At 38.2% G+C, this 23,798-nt stretch overlaps 1 protein-coding gene across 3 annotated transcripts in view; it reads right to left on the bottom strand.

Moving 5' to 3' along the window:
- Window positions 1–7,270: 7,270 nt before the first annotated feature.
- Window positions 7,271–23,798, bottom strand: part of SEMA3C (semaphorin 3C) — a 115,938-nt gene continuing 99,410 nt past the window's right edge. For all 3 annotated transcript variants that reach the window (XM_086886623.1, XM_086886624.1, XM_086886625.1), the window contains exons 13-18: window positions 22,435–22,523; window positions 20,220–20,261; window positions 18,832–18,989; window positions 15,758–15,825; window positions 12,775–12,905; window positions 7,271–10,895 (exon numbers count right to left, since the gene is read on the bottom strand). In XM_086886623.1, coding sequence (XP_086742749.1) covers window positions 10,482–10,895; window positions 12,775–12,905; window positions 15,758–15,825; window positions 18,832–18,989; window positions 20,220–20,261; window positions 22,435–22,523 — 902 coding nt within the window. In that variant the 3' untranslated portion in view covers window positions 7,271–10,481. The remainder of the gene's footprint in view (window positions 10,896–12,774; window positions 12,906–15,757; window positions 15,826–18,831; window positions 18,990–20,219; window positions 20,262–22,434; window positions 22,524–23,798) is intronic.

The following is a 23,798-nucleotide window of genomic DNA, read 5'->3' as shown; positions in this document are numbered from 1 at the left end:
ACTGAAATCCAGCCCAGAGATTCTTTCTAATTCATACTACACAGAGCAGACCAATGCTGTGGGTGAGACTTGCTCAACACCTCTTCCTGCTGTCAGGAGGACTGACAGCAGCAAATCCTGAGTGAATCAATCAGTGAGATCTGCATTCATGTGGCACATCCTTCTGCAATAATTTGAAACTTACTCCTGCAGAAAGTGTGTTAATTTATTTGAAAGCCCTTTGACCTCATCAAGGTATTGTTTCTCTCAGTGTGTTGGGTAACAAACAGCTGTATCAATATTACCTTAACAGTAAAGTGATTTCTCTGTGTCAGTTCTCTTCCATTTTTTTGTGTGTTTTCTCCAGTGCATGGGCTGCAAAAAAAAAAATCTCTTTGTAAATTCAGATTTAAAACTGGAGGTGCAAGGGAAACTGCTGCCATTTTACAAAAATGGAGCTACATCCACGGCAGTGGCTGAGCTGTGGTCAGATTGCTCCTGTCCCTGGAAATGGCTGTGCAGTGGTGGGATGCTCAGCAGGCAGCTAGCACACATCAGCAAAGGTGAAAATCATCTTCCTAAGCCTAGTTATAAAATATCAGCAATCGTGTGCTTACAAACAGAATATGAGGATGTATTCATTGTGTTTATTTAATAGAACAGTGTGGGGTCAGGGATGACAAGAGACACAGAAAATATTGGAGGTTAAATGTCCTTTGAGACCTGCATTTTCATTTCAGCTGTTGCTATGTGTGTGTAGCTTTCCACAGACCAGAGTGTGAGATCTGGAATGACATACTTATTTTGAATTGCAACCAATTTTCTGGCCAGCCAAATGAAAATATAAATTCAGGCTGTGCTCAACTGTGTTTGCAGCTCTGCCATATTAATTAAATTACACGTTTTCTTCAGTCAGTGGACCCAAGTGAGCTACAGGCAAACAACCAAAGAAAAACACAGAACCACCCTGCAAAGACAGTTAGAGAGATCAAGGGTCAAGATGTGTGGCAGCAAGAAAAATTAAGCTGCACAAATGGTATAAATTCCTTTATTAAGGAAGACAAACCTTCAGAGGTACAAAGCCCTAGTACAAGGCCAAGTAGCTGTTACCTATGGCAAAGGAAGGGATTTTTAAATTAACATTTTAAAAATTTCATCTCTAAACACAAATCACTATTTAGTTAGTAGTGCAGTATTAATAATTTCTAGTCCAGGACTGAAGTGTAGAACTGGCTCATTTTACAATTTTTAAGTGAAGAGGCAGATTGTAAACCCAAGTTTTAAGTAGTCTCTGATCAACAGTAAGAAGAATGTGAGCCATATGCTACTCAATGTAATGCAGCATGTTCTAGCACCATCTAGCCAACTTCAAAGGCAACTTCAAGGCAGCAAACAGGTCCCAAGTGCCACATTTCATCAGACTGGCAATAATGGTGTCGCTGGAGTTGATGGACTAAAGAGCACAGGCACAGGACAGCTGGGCTTACAAATTCGTCTTTGTGTCTCTGATTAGGTTTAGGACTGCAGTCACTCCCGAAAAAATGTGATTCTTCCTACAAGGGAGAACATCCAGTGTTTAGCAACCTTACTAATCACCCAGAGCAGAGGAAATAATCCAGAGCTTTGGGGCATGGAGATGATGGAGAGGAGTAAAATTATCACAGTTATGACTGACATTTGTCAAATAAAATCAGCACCAGAGTGCATTTTAATTTCTACATAATGCCAGAATGTGTAGGAGATTATTTAATTCTAATTTCAGGGTTTGATTTTTTCTTAATGTTACTGAGACCAGTTTTTCTCCTTTGTTGTTTGTTTTGTTTTTTTTAACATGTATTCTGAATATTTTCTCATTACTGTGTGTTTGCAATAATTTAAATTTGCAATTTGTATATGGTAACTATGGCCATAGTAACCTAAAATAAATAACACAGAAAATAAATGTTCTCTCAGTGATTTGGAATGCATTTATCAAGAGAGTTTATAGATCACCCTTGAGCAGGTGGTGAGAAAGATTTCCAATTCAGAAGACCCTGGACACAGGAAGAGGCGACTGAGCACGGTTCTTAGAAAGCTAAATCCCACAGGCCTTATTCAGCCCTCACTCATCCAAGCTGAGTGACCTCAGTAGGAGTTTTCACTAGGAACCTGGCTTAGGGAGCTGAGAAAGGAACTACATTGGACTAGACTGCAATTTCAAAAGTCTTCAAGGAAATACTTGTTGGATCTTTCCTGGGATCTGGATAGGAATTGCTAGATTATGGATGCATTAGCCAAGGAGTTTATGGCATTGCTTAAGACTCAGGGTATGTTAGCATGAACTGCCTTGACTTAATTCTGGTTCTTTCATGAATGATATATTTTCTGCTTTTATTACAGTAGCTAAATTTCAATTGAAAGTATATTTCACTTTGTTTAGTGAAATAGGTATGCAGCATGCTGTAAACATTTAAGAAATTATTCTTTACTATTCTCATCTTACAGCTGAAAAAGGTCACTGCCAAGAATTATTTGCAAATCAGAGTTCCTGGTTTCTGCACGTGCCCTTCTTTGGGATGCTGGTGTGACCCAACTCTGTGCAACTTAGAGCTCTGTCCCCATAGAGGGACTTAAAATAATGGCCTGCACCCAATGGCTGCTTTGCAAAATTCTGGTGATTAAAAGCAGCTGTGAATCAACTTAATCAACCAGTTAAATGCTGTTTATAAGTGTCTCAGCTTTCTGGGACAGCACAGGGTAGCTGGAGTAAATTGAAGGAGAGGCCCAGGGTTGCCAGTCTGAAGCAAAGGAAGGGGGACTGCACCATTTCCTTCTCTTTCACTGACAAGTAACACAAAATCTGGTGTAAACAGGGCTGGGGGGATGCAGCATCTGGCATGGCACGATTCTGTCTGCCACACTCAGCTCTGCCTTCACAGCCAGGAACAGCTCAGTCAACAGCAGTCACTTCAGAGGTTTCCCTCAGAGGGAGATTTATTCTTGGCACCCCAACCTGAGTGCTCTTAGCGCAGGAAGGCTTGTACCATTTCCAAGATTTCTGCTGGCTGAATTTACAGTTGGCTGGAGGATACAGGGGAAGTTTCTGTTCAGCTTATATGGTTTTCGCCATCGTGTCGTTAGCTCCTTTCAAAATAACAGCTTGCCTTCTTGACAGGAACGAATAAACTGGCAAGGCAATTCTTTCTTTGTTAATCTCTAGCTGGTCTCCAGCAACACTGGAAAATGAGCTGTCTCTAGCTCCATTTGGGGCTCCTTGGCCTGTGTGTGCTGAGCCACAACAGCCCCTCTGCAGGGAGATGACTAGCATTCTCCAGAGGGCCAGGTGGTTACCAAATGGCACCAAACATTATTCCTTACTTCTGGAGCCCTGGATAGCTCAGCAGGCATGGTATTCTCTGCTTTAACCATTTCCTCATAGCTCAGACATCTCTAGGTGGAAAGCACAGCACAGGACACATCCATGCACAGGAAATACCCATATACAGGTAAATATCATTAATCTTTCTAATCCTTAGAAAACTTGCAAAGGGAAGAAAACTTGTAAGCTCCTTTTTGTCCCATATATGTGAAGGAGGCACCTGGATTTGTTGCTATAATAATAAAAGGGATCTTTCTATTCTGTGGCAAAAGGTTTGCCTCTCCAAAGAACACAGTCTTAGGAAAAATTTTTGTGCTCACTGCTTTGGGTACCTTAGAATAATTATTTTTAGTAATAACCTCAGTTAAAAAATAATTTTTCCTACAGGTAATTAAATTGAAAGTGTTTAAGACTGGCAACCTGACAAATAGATCTGTATAATATAATCCATTAATATTTTTAATCTATATCCTTTACTACATCTCAAGTTCCCCCAAAAAAAGTCCTTTAGCTAGGATACTTGTTGTGTCAGGTATAGAGTAAACAGCACTTTGAAACATGAATGTCATGCTGAAAATAATAGAAAAAAATATTATTTTAATGTTTCTTGGGTGTAAACACAGACATGTAGCTAGTAGTTTAGTTCCAATCCTTGCTCTTAAGCTCAAAGGCTACAAACACATTGCAGGTGTTTTATACTTTTTATATTTTGTTTGCTGACACTACAAGCAAAGAAACTTGATGATACAAAGTCCAGCGTCTTTTGAAGATTATAATAGGTAATATATTTCAGAGTATTGGTGTGAAAAGGAGTTATAATGAAAAGAGTTCAATTAAAGTGGGGCTATTAGCATGAGTTCAGCGGAAAAAAGGAAAAGGAATAAAGAAGAGTCTATACAGAGAAGGAGGAGTAGAACCCTAGAGGAAGAAGAACTTTTGAAGGAGGAAATGGCTTAATTTTTACCCAGAATTAAGGGGGGGGGATAAAAGCTCTTCAAAGGGCTCAACCAGAATCTCATTGTGAGCAGTGAAAGGACCTTAGTCTTGGTGAGCTTTAACCTATGAGAAAATTTGGCTTTCAAGACTACTATAAGAATAATATTTTTCTATCATATCACAACACACAGCAGTGAGGAAATGTTCGCAGCGTTCATGTGAGGACCATGGCATGTTCCATTGCTCTGTTTATTTCTGGGGTCTGTGCCATTTTCAGCAAAGCCTTACAAATATTACATTTTTTTTTCCCAAATATTGAATCAAATAATGACATTTATTAGGCAGATATCTTAGGCAAAACTGTATGCAATACAGCTTTTACTGAGGTCTTATTATACAAAAAGCCTGAAAGGATGCCCTGAACATCATGTTCTAAGTTGTCAGCTTGGAAAGAACCTATAAATTGCATGGTTTTAGGGGCCTTTGAAACACAGACAGGGAGAGCAGATACTGGAAAAAGGACTACTGCAAGGAGCCAAGGAACAGCATCTATCCAAATGGTTGTGAACCCAAGATTAAACAAATGCATTTTTTTTATTCCTTCCCCACACTGCATGTTTCTGTACAAGCTAGAAAACAATCCTTTTTATCAACTCTCATTTACCTTAGACAACAAAAATGGCCATTTTTTAATCTGGCCTTTTTTTTTTTTTCCCTAAAATCCTTTGGGAAAAAAAAAATCTATGGCTCTATATAATGTTGGATGTGATGAAATCCCTTGGCCTAAACTGTCTCGAATGTGGAGCTTAGCAAACATTCAGGTCCATTTATAAGGCCAGCATATGAGGCTGTTCGTTTATCAGGCATTCAAATCAGCAGTAATGAAGCTGATAGAGTGCTAAGAATACACAAATGCTGTTTGCTCTGTAAAGCTGTATCTGGAATCCAATAATGAGTCCTGAGACACAGGACACTCTATCACTATAGAGTAATTATTTGTTGACTGCTGAGCCAGCTGTGTTGAATTTGCTTCTTGGAGTGTTCAGAATGCCAAAGCATCTTTAAATCTCAGTCTTTAGATTTGATTAGACATTTAAATGACAGCACATTTTTTATTACTTACACTGTGCTAGTCTCCTGATGCTAAAAGCAAATTCTTGTTGAGATGGTACAGAACAAGGTAAGCTGGAAAGGAGAGTGAATAGAAGAACTTTTGTTGACTATTTACTTGTCTTTAAAATGCTCTCAGAGATAGGAACGGCAATACCTACAAGCTGTTGGTGTCTTGGGACTGTGAAGACTGATTCTGCCCATGTGGAAACAGAAGAGGACACACATCAATGTTAAAGAAAGGCAAGTACTGCATGGAAAGAAAAGCTCCCCTGTATGCAGGTAGCTCCATGTATGCATGAATATCTGGGACCTACTCTGTGTCTCTGTGTAATTGTACTTGGGCTCAGAGCACATGGAGTCACTTGGGGTGTGGGAGAAGGGCTCATCTAGCCACTTGCAGTGAAAAGGGTAAAGAAGCACCAGCCTTCTGAGACCTAGCCCATTGCTTTGGGCAAAAGCCACAATGCCACAACCTGGTTTTTTATGGCCTTCACAACAGAATTACATTTGCTGATTTCATTCTGGAGGCAACAATTAATTCCAGAGGCAACAATAATCTGGTAGCATTGGGAGCCAGACCAGTGTTAGCAGCCCCTCCTCTACAGGGAACATTTTTCACTGGTCACCTCTGGGCTTCTGTGGCTGCTTGGAGGAGGCTGTGCTTGAGACTGCTCAGTCCTGTGAGGAACTGCCTGCCTTCTGCATCCTGCATTTACTCAAAGGGAAACCTTAGAAAGGTCTTGCCACCAGAAGGCAGACCTTAGAAAAAGCAGTACCTCCCAATAGAGCCACTGGGAAAAAAGTGATCTAACAGACATTTGAAAGTCAAGGGAGAAGTGTCAGACCCCCGGAGTTCTCACATCTGACATCCAAAAAATCTTGTTTTGCCACTGCTCAGAGTCAAGGCATCAAAACCTTAAGTGCTGAACCCTGCAGGAGAGGGCAAAAAAGAGTCAGTGAAGATCAGCAAAAGACAGCTGAGCAGGATGGACAGAGGATCAGACCTGGAAAAGCTTTCTCAGAGTGTAAAACTCTATAAATGTCCATCTGTTTTGGAGCCTTATCCAAACATTTCCTACAGCATGTGGGAGTGCTTGAAAAGTCAGCTTCTGTCCCAGACTGGTCTGAGTGCTGAGCAGGTAACTATCAATAGCAGCACACCTCAGAACCAGCCAGTATGGAAATCCTGGAGTGAGGTCATCTTATCCACTCACACTTCATAAAGCCTTGCAGCAACCTACCTAGCTGGGAAATCAAAATATGGGTTTAACTATCCAGAATCTGTCTATGAAGGTCAGTATTTGTGGCATTTAATTTTCAATTATTATCCCAAAGAACTGAAGAGGACCTATGTTTTCTTGTTAAAACCCATCTGGAAAAACAATCGGTAAGAAAGCAGCAATAACACTGCTCAGATGCTGACTGCAGGAAAAAGGAGCATACTGTAGGTGTCAGGCAGGTTATTTCACTGCAAGTACAAGCCAAGAAACTGGGAGAGAGCTGTGTGCACCACCCTGTGGTGCAGCCCCAGAAGCCTGCAGAGATAGATGGAGAATTTATTTTTTTTTTTCATATTTTGTTGGTTTTTTTTCGCAGTGTAATAAAATAAAAAAATCCATTTACACTTCACTCCCCTTTTTCCATCAGACATTTCTGATTTACTTTGTATTCCTAGGAGAAAACAAATCTTTTTAGTCTCTTTTTTTTAATAATGAATAAAAGTAACCCTGATCAGCTACAATACCTGAGGCTCCAATTTTTTTCTTGAACTTCTTTAGAAAGTTTAGAGAATTGTTTTTCAGATTCCTTCCTTTAAAAAAAAAAAAGAAAAAGAAAAAGAAAAACATTTTTTTAATGCACATCCTTAAGGGGCCAACCAACAAATTTTTAAGATGTTGCAACACACTTTATTTTGTTGGGAATTTTAGATATTCAATTAAATAGCACTATGTTAAACTACATTTTGTTCTTTCTTACACACTATATGATGCATATTCACTGTCGTGACAGTTTCATCATGCTAGGAACTTATACACATAACTACACTTTTAAAACCAAGATTCTCTTAATAAAACACACATATCTACAGTAACAACAATTGCAAAGAACACATTGTTAGGTCAAGAATTCAGCAAACTTTACAAACTACACAAAATAAAAAGGAAAAAAAAATAACAATACATAGTGAAGTTCTTGGCAGAGAACACATCTTTACATTTGGTGAAGTTATGCCTAGAAGTCATTTTACTTTTGCATTTTTTTAAGGAATAAAATTATATACATTATTTAGAAATCCTTAAAATAGGAAGTATTAAATAGCACAAATAATATTATAGTCTTAAGTTTTGGTGTTACCTACAGTAGAGGGGCTATTTTAAACAAAAATTGCAGTTTGTCTTTTCTGTACATTTAAGGCCAAACACCCAGCTGGTGTCAACCCCAGTAGCTATAAGGACAGTAAGGAAGTTACATTAGTAACTTCAGTTTACACCAGCTGAGCATCTGGCTCCTGACTTCTCTATACATGCAGGAAGGCTTCTAAAGCATGGAGGCTTGGACCAGTTATGCACTGACAGAAGCTTATTGTATTCATATACTGGAGTTCTCATGCAGCAGGAAAAATGTTAGTTTAAGTATAATCCCTTAAACAGTCATACCATAATAATGGTATATGAAGCAGCTTTAAAAATATTATTTTATAATCATACGAAACTCTGAGCTATGCTGATTGTTTTAATGGAATCCCTTATTGCCAATATTCTATTGGAAAAGTGTAACTGTAATTTCTGAGGCCTAATGGGGGCCTATTAAAATATCACTGTACCTAACCACTTACAGAGCAATTTGTACCCTTAAATACCTATTAATTACTGTATTCCATCTGGAAGCAATTCTGATGCTCACAACAGACATTAGTATCACACTAACTCCACAGTGAATCTGCTGGAGAGACAGGGAAAGCATGGCAGCATAGAGAGAATATGCACTACTGTCATCCCAGGAGGTAGTTCTGTTCCATGCCACTCAACTTTTGGTTTGTCACTTACACACTTCAGAAGTCAGTCATATTCAGGGGAAAAAAAAAAAAAATAATAAAAACCCCCAGATTCCTCCAGAATCTACTTTGCCAGCTCTTGGAGCCAAATTCCATCTCATGGAGGTCAGTTTCCATAAGAAGGACCTTAGTTATCAATGGCTAAATATTGCAGAAATACACATTTAGGCCCTGAGTGAGTGAGGAGATCACTTAACTAGATGGCAAAATAAGAGCAGGCTGGCCCTGCCATGCAAGCAGTATGAACCACTCAAGTTCAAAGAGCTCCTGCCAGCATCAAAGGGACTTAGAAACTGTTTAAAGGGTGTGATTAGAGCTCATTTCCCAGCTATCCTTCATGAGGTGGTGATAAAGTGACAATCCAACTATAGGCAGGTAAATACCAGTGTTACCTCCATTGCACTAGACTGAATTCACACAAACCCAGAAGTGTTTCCCCATGCCCTGTTGAGTTCATCCCAGAGTATTCTATTAAAAGCAGGATTTTAACAACATAGCTCAGTTTTGAGCTGAACATCAGTTAATATTTTTGTATAATGTCATAAATAATTGTGATTTTTCTAAGGTACTAATACATTTTTAATCCCTGTTACTGTTTTGAACAGACTCAGTGGCTTACAGAACACTCTTACATTAAAAGTGAAAGGATTGATGATCTGTCCCTCTTTTTGGCATTTGTGTTGATTAAAAAAAAAAAAAAAAGTGATTGCTTTTCCTAGCATAGCTTTGTGCACACTCACACAATTTTCAACAAAACTTGCTTCATTAACCTGACAGCTGCTTCTTAAACAAAAGATTTCTGTTTGAACATGCCTCTCAAGTTATAGGTTTTGGTTTTTGACCCAAACCCATTTTTCAGTTTTATTTTTCCCTCATTCATTTTTTTTTCTTTTCTTTTCCTGATCTGCTTTTCAGCAGCGAACTGAAAGTAGGAGCAAATTTGGAAAATAACCTGGAAAAGAATAAGGGTACAAAGACTGGAAAATGGGAATGGTTTAATTAGAAAATTCTAGTTAAAATATTTGCAACTTTGAGAAAAAAGTTGAAAAAATAGTGTTTTAAAATTTTTAAAGACACTTATGACTTGTTTCCACATTGCAGACCAGCTCCAATCTAATCATGGAACAGAATAAAGATAATCTATATTTTTCATTTATGAACAAGCACTATACAGTATATCTACATTCTGTCCACTGAAAAGAAATTGGAGTGTAATCCTTTGAAAAGTAGCTAAAATACCTAAGTCACTTAGGTGTTTTTCAAAATTGTATGTATAATGAACATTCTCATGTTACCTTTGTGCCTCTTATAAAGCTATGTAGTGTTATAGGACACCCTATTTTAATAAAAATCAATATGATGAGCAGAGATATTTTAAGTTACATTCCAGAACTCATTAATTTATTACAACTCATACTATGCACAATAATCAGTGCTTACTCTGATAAAGTATAAATTCTTTGTTTTCCTTCTGTTTGTTCCTTCATTTGACCTCTGAGCAAATGAAACATTTCTACTACACTTTACTTGCTTCCTGTCATGCATTGACATGATTTGATCGATGAGTGAAAGCTGTAAACCCAATATTGAGCAGCAAACAAGAAGAAACTCATGCTCTTAAAGGCAGTGCAAGGAAATCTTAGTACCATCCTACTCTGAGGACGCATCTTAACCCAGATTCTTTCACCACCAGACTAATTGGTACGGTTCCAGACTTGCAAGACAATGCACTGATTTTGTAAAAAATTCTATTCAGCTGTAATTAAATACTGTTGTTAAGATGAATCTGGTTTAAGATGCATACCCAGTGCTGCTTCTAGGACAGAGCCCAGCCTAGAGTCACTAAGCATCCAGGAAAGAAAATGCTCTGAGTTATTTTCTTTAGTTAGGTTACACTGCATTTTATCGGGAGACAGATCTTTTATGAGGTGTGCTGGATTTTAATTTAATTTTTTATCAGATTTGCACAAATTTGTTCTCAATAGACAAATATAAGCCCCCTACACTGAGGACAAAAATACCTATTACTATAAAATAAAATTAAGATCCAGGTAATTGATTCCTTCTATTTCTACTTTTTCTGCTATTGATAAGGGCCTTCAGTTTGCTGTAGTCCCCTCTCATCTTCTGGGACTCTTCCCTGTGCTGCCCTGCCTGCCTGCTGTCTTTGCAGTACTGGTTAATCATCTGCATCTCGGAGTGGCTGAAAGCCCCCACAAAGTCCTTGGGGTGGAACTGCAGCGCTCGCACCGAGCTGGCCCAGCTCCAAGGGGACCACTTGTCAGTCATGACAGCCACCATCTCTGCATCCAAGACTTTGAAATTGATCTTTGCCAAGGTCTGCTTGAAGCTGTTCTCTGTTGCGATGCAGTGGTAAAGGCCCCGGTCACTGTCCTGCACAGAGCGGATCAGGAGCCCGTGCTCAGTGGCTATGATCCTCTCGTTCAGCTTGACCTAGAGAGAAAAAAGGCAGAAGGAACCTTTTAGGGAAGGTTATGGAACAACAGAGTATTGGACCTTCTGGGAAGCTTCACTTCAAACATAGCTTTCTTAAAGTCACTACATTTTTATATAATTATCTTCAAGACACCACCAATATTGCTACCGTTAGGAGAGACCTTATCTCAAGGAAGGCAAGAGTTGCTAAAGAAAATTACTTGAATATTTTTATTTCTTAGTTAGAATAAATATGATCAGGATGTAGACAAAGATGAAAATCCGGAAACCACATGAAATAGAAGTTTTCATAATGTTCAAATAGCAGAGTTGAAGAAATGAACTTTTATTTGCCCTGCTGTACTCCTGAGAATGTCTCTTTCAGCATCAAGAGATTGTTGCTGAGACTCAGTGGAAGAAAGGTGCAGGACCAGGGAGGCTAATTTGGCACTGAACTCAAGGTGGCTTCTCATTAAATATTTTGACTTTGAGCAGGTTCCTGCTGAGGAACTCTATCTGCTCTGCAGAGTCTCTAGCCTTGTATAAAATTATCACCACAGTGGTCTCAAGTGGGACTTGGCTCAGCGTGAACCAGGAGCACAGGTACTCTCCTATTTCCTTTCTGCCTTCAGACTCTGCACTGTCCCAGGAGATGGTCACATCATCTGAAAGAAGCAAGCTACCAGAGCTTGTTATCATCCAACTATAAATGAATGTGCAGATGTCCCTTAGCATATCAGTATGAAGTAAGAATTGGTAGTTCAATCCGTTATGAGAGGAAATCACTGCTGGTATTTTTCTGAATGGTTTTTCTATTTTGCTACTCAACTTTGCATTATATTCTGTTCTCCAGGGAACTAATTTACTTATTATGGTATTCTGCTATTGTAAACTTTTGTAGACTTTGTGGAAGATTTCCAGAAATCTGAGAGCTTGAAAACTAATTAACACTTTGATTGTTTTATTCTGCTTGTTGTACCTTGAAAGTGCATTGATTCAAATGCAGTTACTGAACATGAGAAGAAAAAAGGGAGATGTTCTGCTGAAGTAATGAGTTAAAGAATTGCACCTATTGCCAGGACATGGCTTGAGTCTTTGCATAGTTAGAAAACTCCATGAGACATTTGCAAGTCCCCTCTGTTTGTTTTTTTTAAATGGACTGATAGGAGAATAATACTTTACAGTATTTTTAATATATCAACAGACACCACATTACTTAAAAGTCCCCTTTGAAAGATGTTTCTTTTTATCCATATAGTAAGTGCCTTGGATTTGAAATGGATTTTTTCCCCTTTTACATTACTTAAGGAAGGCACATTCCCCATAAACAATCATACACTATATTACAGTGCTGAAACTTGAGAGCCTTAGAGAGTGCAGTAATGGAAAATGTGATTGCACCATGGTGAGGAAATGCTTTTGTCAATACGTGTTCTTAGACTGGACTGGCTTCTTGCTAAAGAAATCTTTCACTTTTCTCCCACTTTTGCCTTTTATCTCTTCAATAGCACAGAGGAGCTACTGCATGCTGACATCTCCCTGAACTTTATACAAGTTATTGTTTTTGTGCCTATTTCCTTAGATCAATAAGAAGTTCTGAGTGCTGCAAACCTTCAGTTTGCAATTTGTAAAGTGTGAAGCAAAGATTCTTTAATTTTCTGGTTGCTGTTCTGATCTGACAGACATCAGTGGGACTGAGGCTGAAGTCCCAGCTGTACTGAGCCTGCTCTTCTAAGTTTGAGTAAATGATGGGCACGGTCCTGCACCCACACAAATTCTCCATCTTCACTGTAGCCAGACTGCCTGACAAAAACACAACCTGTCCCTTGCCTTTGTCTGGGGAGGGAATGTGATGCTGACTGAGGATTCTCCCAGAGCTCCTGCTCACATTACTCACCTCTTTCCTCCTGTCATTGTCTTTCTGTAGCAGCCATTTAATAGAAGCCTGAGGAGATTTTGGTGTGCATTCCAGAAAGGTGGTGTTGTTTTTTACTCCATACTGAACTATTTCTGCAGCATTTCTGTATGCTAGAAAGAAAGAAAGCAAAAAAAAAAAAACAACAAACAGGTCAGGATACTGTGAATGGTGATTTGATTAGGAAAACATGTAACTCTTTGCAATATAGATTAAATGAAGTATGCCTGATTCTGATATTGGCCAAAAATAAAAAAAAAAATGGGGAAAAATTTTCAAAGAAATGAAATTAAAATAAATGAGAAGCACATTCAGTTTCAAATGCCAGTGTTTTCAGAGTGACATACATAGTCTGTTTTGAGAAATTAGGGTACCTATAGGCTATACTGGTTATACTGGATAACTAAGCTCAGGGATATTTTTCTATGAAATTATCTCATTCTTTACTACTCCAAAAGAGAATGAAGCATTTAATATATACACTTCACCATTTATGAGTTGGGGGAATAGGACCAAAATAAAGCATCATGCCCTAAAGAAGGCTCCAGCATTCCAGGGAGGAGAGAGGGCAGGCTGGGCTCCCGCTCCTCTGCTTCCCATCCAACACAAGGACGGGACTTGGCTCTCAACCTGAAATGTTATGAATATGCAGACAAGCCAGCAACAGAGAGAAAGACAGATTTATAGCCCTCCAGCAACACCTGGGCAAGTGCTGAGCATATGTCATCTCTTAGACTTGTTGTGTCCCTTTATAGCCTCGATGGATGGATAATTGGCAGTTACCAGTAGGAACTTCTGGATGCTTATTGCTGGGTCAAAATTGTAATGTTTGTCCTGAAAACAAACACCTCCAGATTTACAAGCTTGCCTCACATATGAAATACAATTTTTCCTTTTTTTTTTTTTTGAGAAAGGAGCAATGGATACAAAGTAATATGAGAACTGCAAATACCTAGAGGTTTGCATGTCTAAAACCCGACTCCGTTTCTGCAAAGTCCTAAGACTGGTTTCCTCAGACTCTACTTTATCTCCCATTTTTTTCAGCTTCTTTCATTAACTGATATGTGAAATTGAAATCCATTCTTCTGAAGGAAGGAGACTTTGACTGGTTCTAGTCCTTCAGCACATTTAGGAGTTGTACCAAAACCAATTCTAACTTTTAGGAGAATAATGTGGAAATATTTTGCATTCAAAATGCATTTCTGTAATGGCTATAAGGGCTAACACAAACATAACAATATTAAACAGACTTGAAAAGAAAACACAAGATTGCTTAGTTCTTGATGATTTATTTAAAAATAACAATGTGCCAAAAATGTTGAGTTTATATGTGCTTAGAGGTCAACCTTGTTTAAAGACTTTGATCCAGCATTTTGATTCTCTATGAGCTTGAAAGATTCCTTGGCTTTGCTTAGTTCTCTGCTCTTTTATCCTTTAGGTAGATTTCATTTTTTTCTCAAACATAGTCATTTTGCTATAAATGGCTCTAATTATATTTTGCAAGGGTATAAATTGCTCTTTCTTTTAATTTATTTTTTTCCAGGCAAACAACTGTTGTTGATCTATCCTATATCCTATTGCTACCACCAAAACTTCCTTTACAAAGATGCTAAAATACATAAACCTATAAATGCTAAATACATAAACCTATAAATACATCCACATTACAAAAGTGTCTGGAAAACAAGAAACCTGTTTCACAAGACAAGACTGTCAAGTCTCAGGCCAGAATGCAGACAGTCGACATTCTCACATTTTCCACATGGAAAGAGGAGACAGCCACCCTTGGGACAGACAATGGCTGGGAGGTCTCAGCACATGCCTGCAGGGGAAGACAGGCAGCTCAAGTTGCTTCAGTGTGGATCTCTCAGAGCTCAGGTGTATTCTCTAACACTGGGGTCATCTCTTGGAATTACCTGTTCAAGCTCTTCAGCTTCACAGAAATGAGCTAATACTGACTCATGGGGAAAGGCTCATTTAAGCAGAGGGATCTGCATTCAGCTGACTGCTCTGGTCTTTTCTCACCCAGGAGATTCTTCCAACAATCAGTGGAGACTGTATCAGTAGAATTATTATTAACAGAACCTTCCACATGTAATGCTTAAAGCATTGTTCTTTGATTGGGAAAACATCAATAAAAACATTTACAATCAGCTCTATTATTTGGTCTCCAGGTGGCACAGATGAGGACATACTTCAGAATTCAGGCTCATAAATAGAGGTGATAGGAGCATAATTCTCTGTGTGCCCTTGGTCTGATGGCATATATTGCCACTGCCTAGCTCAGACATGCAGGGGGTTGAAGAGGATTGAGCTGCCTTTACATATTTATTTACTCCCATGACTTTGAGCATATCTGACTGGTGTCCATCAATCTGGAGAAAATGCTAGCTGGGAGGGAAAAGCCTTGGCTCCCCTGGCCACCCTTACCATGCCAGGCAGACTGAAGAGTTGCACAGCTGGAAATAAGAGACTTCATAAAGAAATTTGGAATAGGTTTGCTTCTTTTCCCATGTAAAAAGAGAAGGGAATAACAATAAATAAAAAGAGAGGCCAGCCTAGATCCTGCTGTTTGGTGAAAGGTGCGCTCCAAAACTCATTATGGGATCAAACATTCAGAAAAATTCTGAGGTCCAAAACTTAAATGAATGAAAAGGCAATAATAAAGACTGAAGAGAAACAGAGGTAGAGAAGCCCTCAAAGTAACTTTATCTTTTTCTAGTCAACAGTGTCAGACTATCAATTCAAGTATGCTGGACTACGTATTTCAGGGCTCATCTTTTTATCATATATGTGCAACTTTTATGTAATTGCAAGGAAAACCAAATCAAAACAAAACCCAGACTTGGAAAATAATTATGCTTTACCGGGAAACCATACAATACAATAATGTCAGTTACAATGAATCATATAAAGGAAATCCATGTGTTCTTTATATAGCATGAGAGTCTCTAAATTATAGTACCTTTCAGGTTGAAACCTCGGCACTGAGTCAGAGGGTTTCCATGTCTCACGTCTTGTCTACGGCTCCTCCTGCAATATTTTGTAAAAACAAAATGTTATTCCAAGATAGCTACACTGAAAATAACCACTCTTTTATTTGTGGATTTGTTGTGTTTTGTTGTTTTTTTTTTACTAGATCAAATGCTAGAGGTAGTTCATGACCTAGTCTGAGTGTGCTTTAATGTGCTCTACTCTTGGCTCGAGTCAAGATCCTGTTTAGGTGAAGCATCTGTTGAAGCTTTAGAAAACAGGTGCAGTTTCCGTAGGTAAAGCAGTTGTGAAGTGGGGGTAGAGAGATGGAAGGACTGGAGGTGATACATGAAAGAGACCTCTGTTCACTCACAAAACCTAGCATTCAAAGCCAGAACCCCCAGCTGGAACTCTTCATAAAGGCAAGCAGCTGACAGTGAGATGCAGAAGAGTCATACTGCTCATATCTAACACACCAACACAAAATTACGATAAAGGGCATGTTCCTGCCTCGATTTTGGCAATCAAGGGGCTGGGAATACTGGCATTTCAGTCCTCCTCAGCTAGGAGGTCACAGCTTGCAGAATTCAGTGCATGAAAGGCTGGTACACAATCTTTTTATTAAGATATATTATTTTCATTGCTAAATATTGTGTAAGGTAGTTCAGTACTTATCAAGTTCAAGAAAAAAATATATTGGTGATAGACTGTTGCAAATGGACACTGTTGGGACATTAAACAGCTGTATTCTGAACTAAGGACTTGAGGATTAGAAACCGTAAGAAGCCCCTGGAGCTCCAGTACTGCTGAGTGAAGGGTGACACATCTATGGCCACATTATAGCAGGTAGTGCACAAACACCCAGAGAGAGCACTCATAATCCCCTGTCACCTGAGCCTTCACGGCATCATTTGAAAAGGAAATATTTGAAAGGTGTAATTACTGACATTCCAAGTATAGTTTTTATGTTTACCATCAAAAATATTTCGTTTTATGCCTTGGGGTCTTAACCCTTGTGAACTATTTACATGAGTCAAGGGAGGCAGTGAAGAATTTCTGAGTGAATATCAGAGTACTTGTGCTACCATGAGCTGCTCCACGCTGTCAGAAATGGCATGCTGCTTGCATTAAGCAGTTCTGAGAATGTAAACTTAGCACTTAGATATTTATTTAAAAAAAAAAAAAAAGTGGTAGTTAGAAAATAAAGATAATACCATAAGGTGTTTTGGGGTAAATCAATGTTGCATGAGGAACTACTGTAATTCACAGGAGACAGAAGTGTAAAAAGAAGCAAATAAGCAAATGCATACAGCAGAAACTACTGTCTAGACAATGGGATTTGGCTCTAATTACCAATGTTTTCTCCTTCATAATCTGTCTTGTTAGATAAAGAGACAACTTATTTCCTTCACATATGAAAACCAGAACTTTTTCCATACAGTTTGAGGTGTTTATTTTGGTTTGACATAAAGAGAAAATTGCAAGCAAAATACAGAAAGTAAGCCCCAGAGGAAATAACCCTGGGTGGGTGTGTATAATGGGGATGGCAAAGTGGAAACTGCAGAGGCTGGGTGTACCTGACTGCTCCTTGTACCTTTTGGCAGCTATGTTACTGTAGGAGTTAGGTGGCCTGGGACTTGGGGATTTTTCTTTCCTTTCCTCCCCCATATTCTGACCTTTGTTCCATGGAAGAAAACAATGAGTTTGCAGACTGGTGGCTGAATATTCTGAATGAAAGCAGTTAACAACCCCATGTGCTCTACCAATTGCTACGTGGCAAGTTTGGGCTTTACCTTGTAATCTCAAGTATGCATTGAGTCAAGGAAACTTTGCAGTAACAAAAACAATTGTCCAGGGGATGACTTTATTAGCAGCAGATCCAAGCTTTGCCTGTTTCTGTCAATTGTCTCTTTCTATGAGGGAAGTGCAATAAAAGCCAGTGGCTGTATGAGGCCTTCTGCATCTGCAGCTCAGGTGCAGGCACTGAGCACAGTCACAGGTTTAGGCTGGATGTCAAGTTCCTCATCCAGAAAGTGGCTGGGCACTGGAACAGGTTCCCCAGGGAATTGGTCACAGCACCAAGCCTTGAAGAAGAGTTTGGGAAATGATCTCAGGCACATGTTGCAATTCCTGGAGTGTCCTGTGCAGGCCAGGAGTTGCACTCAATGGTCCTGGTGGGTCCTTTCCAACTCAGCATATTTCATGAATCTGATTCTAGAATATGCAATCTAAACCTCTTCTGGCACAACTTGAGGCTGTTTCCTTTTGTCTTTTTGCTTGTCACCAGAGAGAAGAGCCCAACCCCTGCTGGCTACAGCCTCCTTCCAGGTAGTTGTAGAGAGCATACATCTGGAAGGTTTGTCTCCTCTGCAGTAACATTGCATTGTGTATTCTGTAGCTTTGTTTGTATATGAAGTGAAATCTTATTAAGAGAAGAGCTCACTACAGTCTTCTGCGATTAAATATTTCCCCTGGGAGGAGGAAAGAGACTCCTGATTTGCATAAAATTATGAGATGGACTATTAGTTCTGTTGTAAATTAAACAGAAATTGCTTTCCCTGTCTGCTTTAATAAACCTCATGTCAAAAAACTCAAATCCACAGGCATTACATGGAAATCACATTTGCCTAAAATTTTCCTGAAAATAATTCTTCTCACTTAGGAACAAATAAGGAACGAAAAAATATAAATGAGTTTATTCCTCAGACAGACTGAGAGATATTTTGGTGTATTTAGGGCTATCATAATTACATCCATGGTAAGTAATTAAATTTAAATGAAAGGAACAAATGTCTCACTGATTTTGTGTGCGTGAGACAGAAAGATTAATATTTATGATTAGGAACCATTTTTCTCCTTTTCTTTTTTTTTTCCATCCATTATTTAAATATGAAAAGCTAAGCTCTTTGCCATACACTCTTGCAGCACACAGTCCTGGGTGATGAATAACTCCAAGCACACCAGCTATGGGGATGCTGCTCATCAAAGGAATGACATCCCACTTCTCTATCACAACACTCCAGGCTATGTAGCAGAACAAAAACCATCTTCCCTGGAAAACTTCACCTTTTTCCTGTGGGATAAAACCTGGAGCAGGAGTTGCCATCCCAGGCGCAGTACGGATCTCGGGCTAGGCAGCAGTCAGCACAGGCGGTCCCGTAGATGTGGCAGCGATGCAAGGAAACCTGGGTGACCCCTTCATCTGAGCTCACATACAACTGTTGCTGCAGGAGGAAATGGGAAGGTTTATTTCAGATGTGGAGGAGTTTCACCCAAGAGCTGGCTAACACACCCAAAAAGCTTTTAAATTAATTTTGGAATTAGCTCAATACCAAGAAGGGAGCCAAAAACACATATAAAATCAAGATCAACAGAAATCTCCCAGGTGAACAGGCCTACATTATTTCCACCTTCCTGCTAGAAAACACCTAGAAACACTGGGGAATGTTAATGGTTTTTTGGACATTGAGTGTCATTGTTCTGCTCTGGGGCAGACAGGCTGAGTTAATATCGCTCAGATTTGAGAACTTGGTTCTTACTCAGTGAGGATTATTGGCTCAAGCCTTTGAACTAAGTATTTTCTCTTCACATAGTCACTTTAATAAATATTATGCAGAGTTCCTAGTTGGATCCTCCAGTGCATACATATCCAAGATGTAAAACCTAGAGATTATGTTGAGGCTTATGGCCAGATTCTGATAGCCTTATATACCTGGAAAAATAAGCCAAGAGAACTTCCACAATAAATCAGAGCTGTTGCAAGAGAAGTTCAAAGGGAGTAGGTCATTACCAAAATCTGGGCCAAAATGACTGTTTTACAAAAACAATTAATCATTCTAAAAATATAAATCAATATTGAATAAAACCGCTTGAAATTCCTTTGATCTTTTTATCATAAAAATGAAAAAGCATATGAAATTCAAGTCAGTAGTAGCTTTGCAAAATATTGAGCAACATCTTGCTTGCAAAGACATAAAATACACACTTTTAGCTTGTGTGTTAAGCATTTCAGCAGAAATCTTCTCAGCTGTTTTCATCATTCTTATTGCCATTATTTATTACTGCCAAACAAACATGCACAATTGCACCAAGGACCCAACGCTGCCTTTTCACACTGATCAGACAGACTTCCAAAGTAAAAAATTCTGTTTGGGACTTTAGAGAAAAAAATGAGGAGGGTGAATTTCCTCTTTTAGTCTTTTTTTGATTCTTTAATTGTAAATAGAAACAACCAAAAAACTGACACTTTCACTGACTTAGAAATGACATTAGGAATAAAAATTGTTTTATCTTAGTGGCTGAAGGGCATATAAACAATTCCTGCACACTTCAGTCTGTACTCTATGGAAAATTCACCTTTATTTAGTGTGCTACACAAGAATTTCTATTCTAACATCTAAGTCAATTTGCTTCTCAGCTAGCAAGCACTAAGCAGACATTCTACTTTGCCTTACCTTTTTAGATGAAATCTTCATTGTTGTTATAGGAGAATTACTCTGAAAGACAGAATTACAAACCATTGTCAAGAACTCTGTCCCAAAATTAATATTTAAAAGTCACTAAAACCTAAGTTTTAGTGACTAAAAACCTGAAGAAAAACTATAAGCTAGAAAAACTATAAGAAAAACTATAAAAAAACCTATAACTATAAACATAAGAAAACTATACATTTTCATATCCTGGAAAAGGACCACTCACCCCTACTAGGTATTTCTATTTTCAGAACTAAACAAATGAAACATAGACAATCAATGTCTCACAAAATATATTGTTGAACCACAATATTATTACATGTATCTAAAAGGTTTTTGTACACTCATAATTAACTTGCATCTGTTCTATCTCAGAAATACAGGAGCCATTACTTTTACTTTGTAATAAAAAACAATGTTTTTTCTTTAATTATGATAATAAGGAAAAATCATAAAATAGCTCATGAATATTTACCACATGATCTAGACAAGAATACAAAACTCTTTTCCTACAAATTATCCACCGTGAATATAGTTGGGTGACCATGCAACATATAAATTGAGATTATCATTGACTAGATTCTTTTAAAATGGCATAAGTGTTCTTGAATGTTTCTTTCCCAGAGACACTATACTACTGTGTGTCATCATAGCAGTCTATTAATGTCTGTGTCCAAATCAAATATTAAAGAGCTGGAAAAGGAATTGTTACTTTCATTGCCTTAAGTCATTATGTTCATCCAAACAAGTGATAAAATCGATGGTAATAAAAATATTCAGCATTTTTTTAAGATTCAGCATTTGCTCAGTCACAAAGGAAAGCCACAACAGCGGGCTAGGATTAACTGCAGTAGACCACAACACAGCAGGGAGGTCAGGACTAGAAAATCTGGCTGCAAATCATGTGAACTGGCAAAGGTTTGGAGAAGTTTAGAGCAGCTTCATGAACTGTTTGGACACTGCAGGTCAGATGCAACATTGGATCTGGTGCCACACTCTGCTCTCCTTGTTGACTCTGGAAGAGGATCACTTCTTTGCTACCCTTGAAATTAACGAGCACAGGGCTCATGATTTCATCCCTGCTCTCTTGGAGAGAGCATCTAAACACCGTGATGCCACACACCTTGTAACAGCAGAAGTTGTGATATCATGGTTTTTAGGGTTCAGGATAAAAAGGTCTGTGCATAGAAGCCCAGAACAAGGTTTAGGCTGAGGATGACTCTCAGTCCACCTATCTTCCTGCTGCATTAATTTATGTTTCAGTAACTGGAATGGGCAATATCTTGATGAAGACTCTGGTTTAAGTAAACATGTATCTTTTTTAGTAGGAAATTTTCAATGAAATCCTAGGAAGATTAACTATGCCTTAATGAGTGTTAACACAGATACCTTTATGGGTGTTCCTTTCTTAAGGAAACTGTTAATGCTGCCTCAGTAAAGAAGCTTAAATTTTCTTTTTTTGTATTTTGTCAATTAAATTAATAAAAAGCCATGACAAAATCCTTAACTAAGTTTATAGATGCATACTACCATTTTCCCAGAGAGTACTGTTTAATGAATAGCCCATTCAAATATTTGAGAGGGATTTTTCATCATGAGGGTGAATATTTTCTTTAGGTTATTACAACTGTTACATGCCAGAGTGATTGACAGAGGCAATTCCTTTATCTCCTTGTAGTTTTTGTGTTTCTTTTCAGCTTATGTTGTTTTAGACTTGTAGCTTTCTTGACTCCAGAAGTATGTAACTTTGAAGAACAGGAGTTAAATAAAAACAACATTAATTTGATCTCATTTTGCAACCGAGAACCAGGAAGACTTTCAGATAATCAAAGTACAGGAATCTGAAATTCCAACCATACACAGAAACAGTCTCTATAGTGATGCCAATGATAAAAGTCTCCTTCTGGAAGCCATTGTAACATGATGTCCTAAAAAACTGATTATCAAAATATTTCTAGCCAGTATATCAACATAAAAAATTGGCAATTGAAATACCAGAGAAGAAAAGGGCTTCAGGTAGCCATAGGCTTCGTAAGAGTCAACATTTCATAATCCTCTTTACATGGTTATCAACCTGACAGCAGGCACATTTACTTGGTATTTTATCAAATCACAGCTGTCCTTGCCAAAGTCTGTTAGAACAAAGTGTTTGTGTGAACACAGACACTGGAAAAACAAAAGGAGGAGAAAGCCAAACCTGAAAAACCTCCATCTCTTCTAAAATGAGTTCTCCACTTGCAGAGAAGTTGGTGGGTAGGACAACAACTTTTTGTACAGTTCCTTGATCTGCAATAGGTGAGAACAAGTGAGGCCATATGACACAGAGAGGGAGAAATAAAAAAGCAGATGAACCTTCATTAATTATTAAAGGAAACCATCAAAACAAGCACTAGAACATGGAGAAAGGTAAGAAATGTTCAGTAATTTCTGCAGTTTGGAGTCAGTAAGAATGATGAGATGATTCCTTATACAGGAATACTATTATAGTGTTATTCTCATATATGAATATAAGTCACGATAAGATTGGAGTTATTACCATTACTGTTACCATTTTATACAAAAAGATCAATCAAAATTAGTATGTTCTCTTGCTGTACAGACACAAAGGCAGAATCTTTCCTAATGATCTTAAGGTAAAATACAATACAAGCAGGTAAAAGTGAGCTACTGCAGGATGTGATATATTCATATCCAATAATAAAATGTTAGGAAAATTGATGACATGAAAGGTAAACTTTACAAAGTGTAACTCTATCTACACATAAACACAGTAAGATGAAAGCTTTTTTAAAAAATGAAATTAAAATAATAATCAAGTACACTATATATTGGCAGGAGCTAATATTTTTCTCTGTAAGGTAAAAAGAAAATTTAGGTGAAGATATTTTAGCTATTGTATCATGGCTTCCCTCTCAAAATACAGTTCCAAACCTCACAAATCCACTCAGAACAAAGGAGTAAGAAGTAGAAATATGTGGCAATGACAGTGTTTTTGCAGGGTAGATGTGATAAGTGAGACCAAAGGGAAATTTGTGATTAGTTTTCCAAATTTCTTATGTGGAAAGAATACGTAAGATGAAGGGGTCCATCTGTGAAGGCTCTTAAAGGCTGAGGCAGCCACTGAAGTATTTCTGATGTGGCAGAAGAGGCAGACTGTAGGATAATCACAACAATGAGCATTTCAACTTAGAAAAAGCACATAGAATTCCTCTTACCTGAAAGACCTAGAAATTAGACTGAGTAGAATAAATCTACCTGCTCAATACTGATTCTCAGGAATGAGAACACATGGGACAGGATCTGTTCAGGCTTCAAAAGTTTTAAGAACAATGTAGAGTTGTGCAGTTGGAAGAACATTAGCATAGCACAATATAGGCAAGTATCTACATTTATGGGGAAATTTCAGTTTCCTGTTTGGCAACTCATAATGAAGACAATGTAAGCTGAAAAAGTCGAATTTTATTTTTGCTTTAAGCTCAGTGACTAAATTCTCTAGCTAGAGCTGCAGGGTAAGGTGATTACTGTAAGTAATTTACATCTCTTTATTTCACTTGAAGAAGC

This window comes from Cyanistes caeruleus, chromosome 4 (genome assembly GCF_971803275.1).
Source record: "Cyanistes caeruleus chromosome 4, bCyaCae1.hap1.1, whole genome shotgun sequence".
Lineage (NCBI taxonomy): Eukaryota > Metazoa > Chordata > Aves > Passeriformes > Paridae > Cyanistes > Cyanistes caeruleus.
Note: the sequence above shows the minus strand (reverse complement) of the source record. Positions and strands in the feature narration are given on the sequence as shown.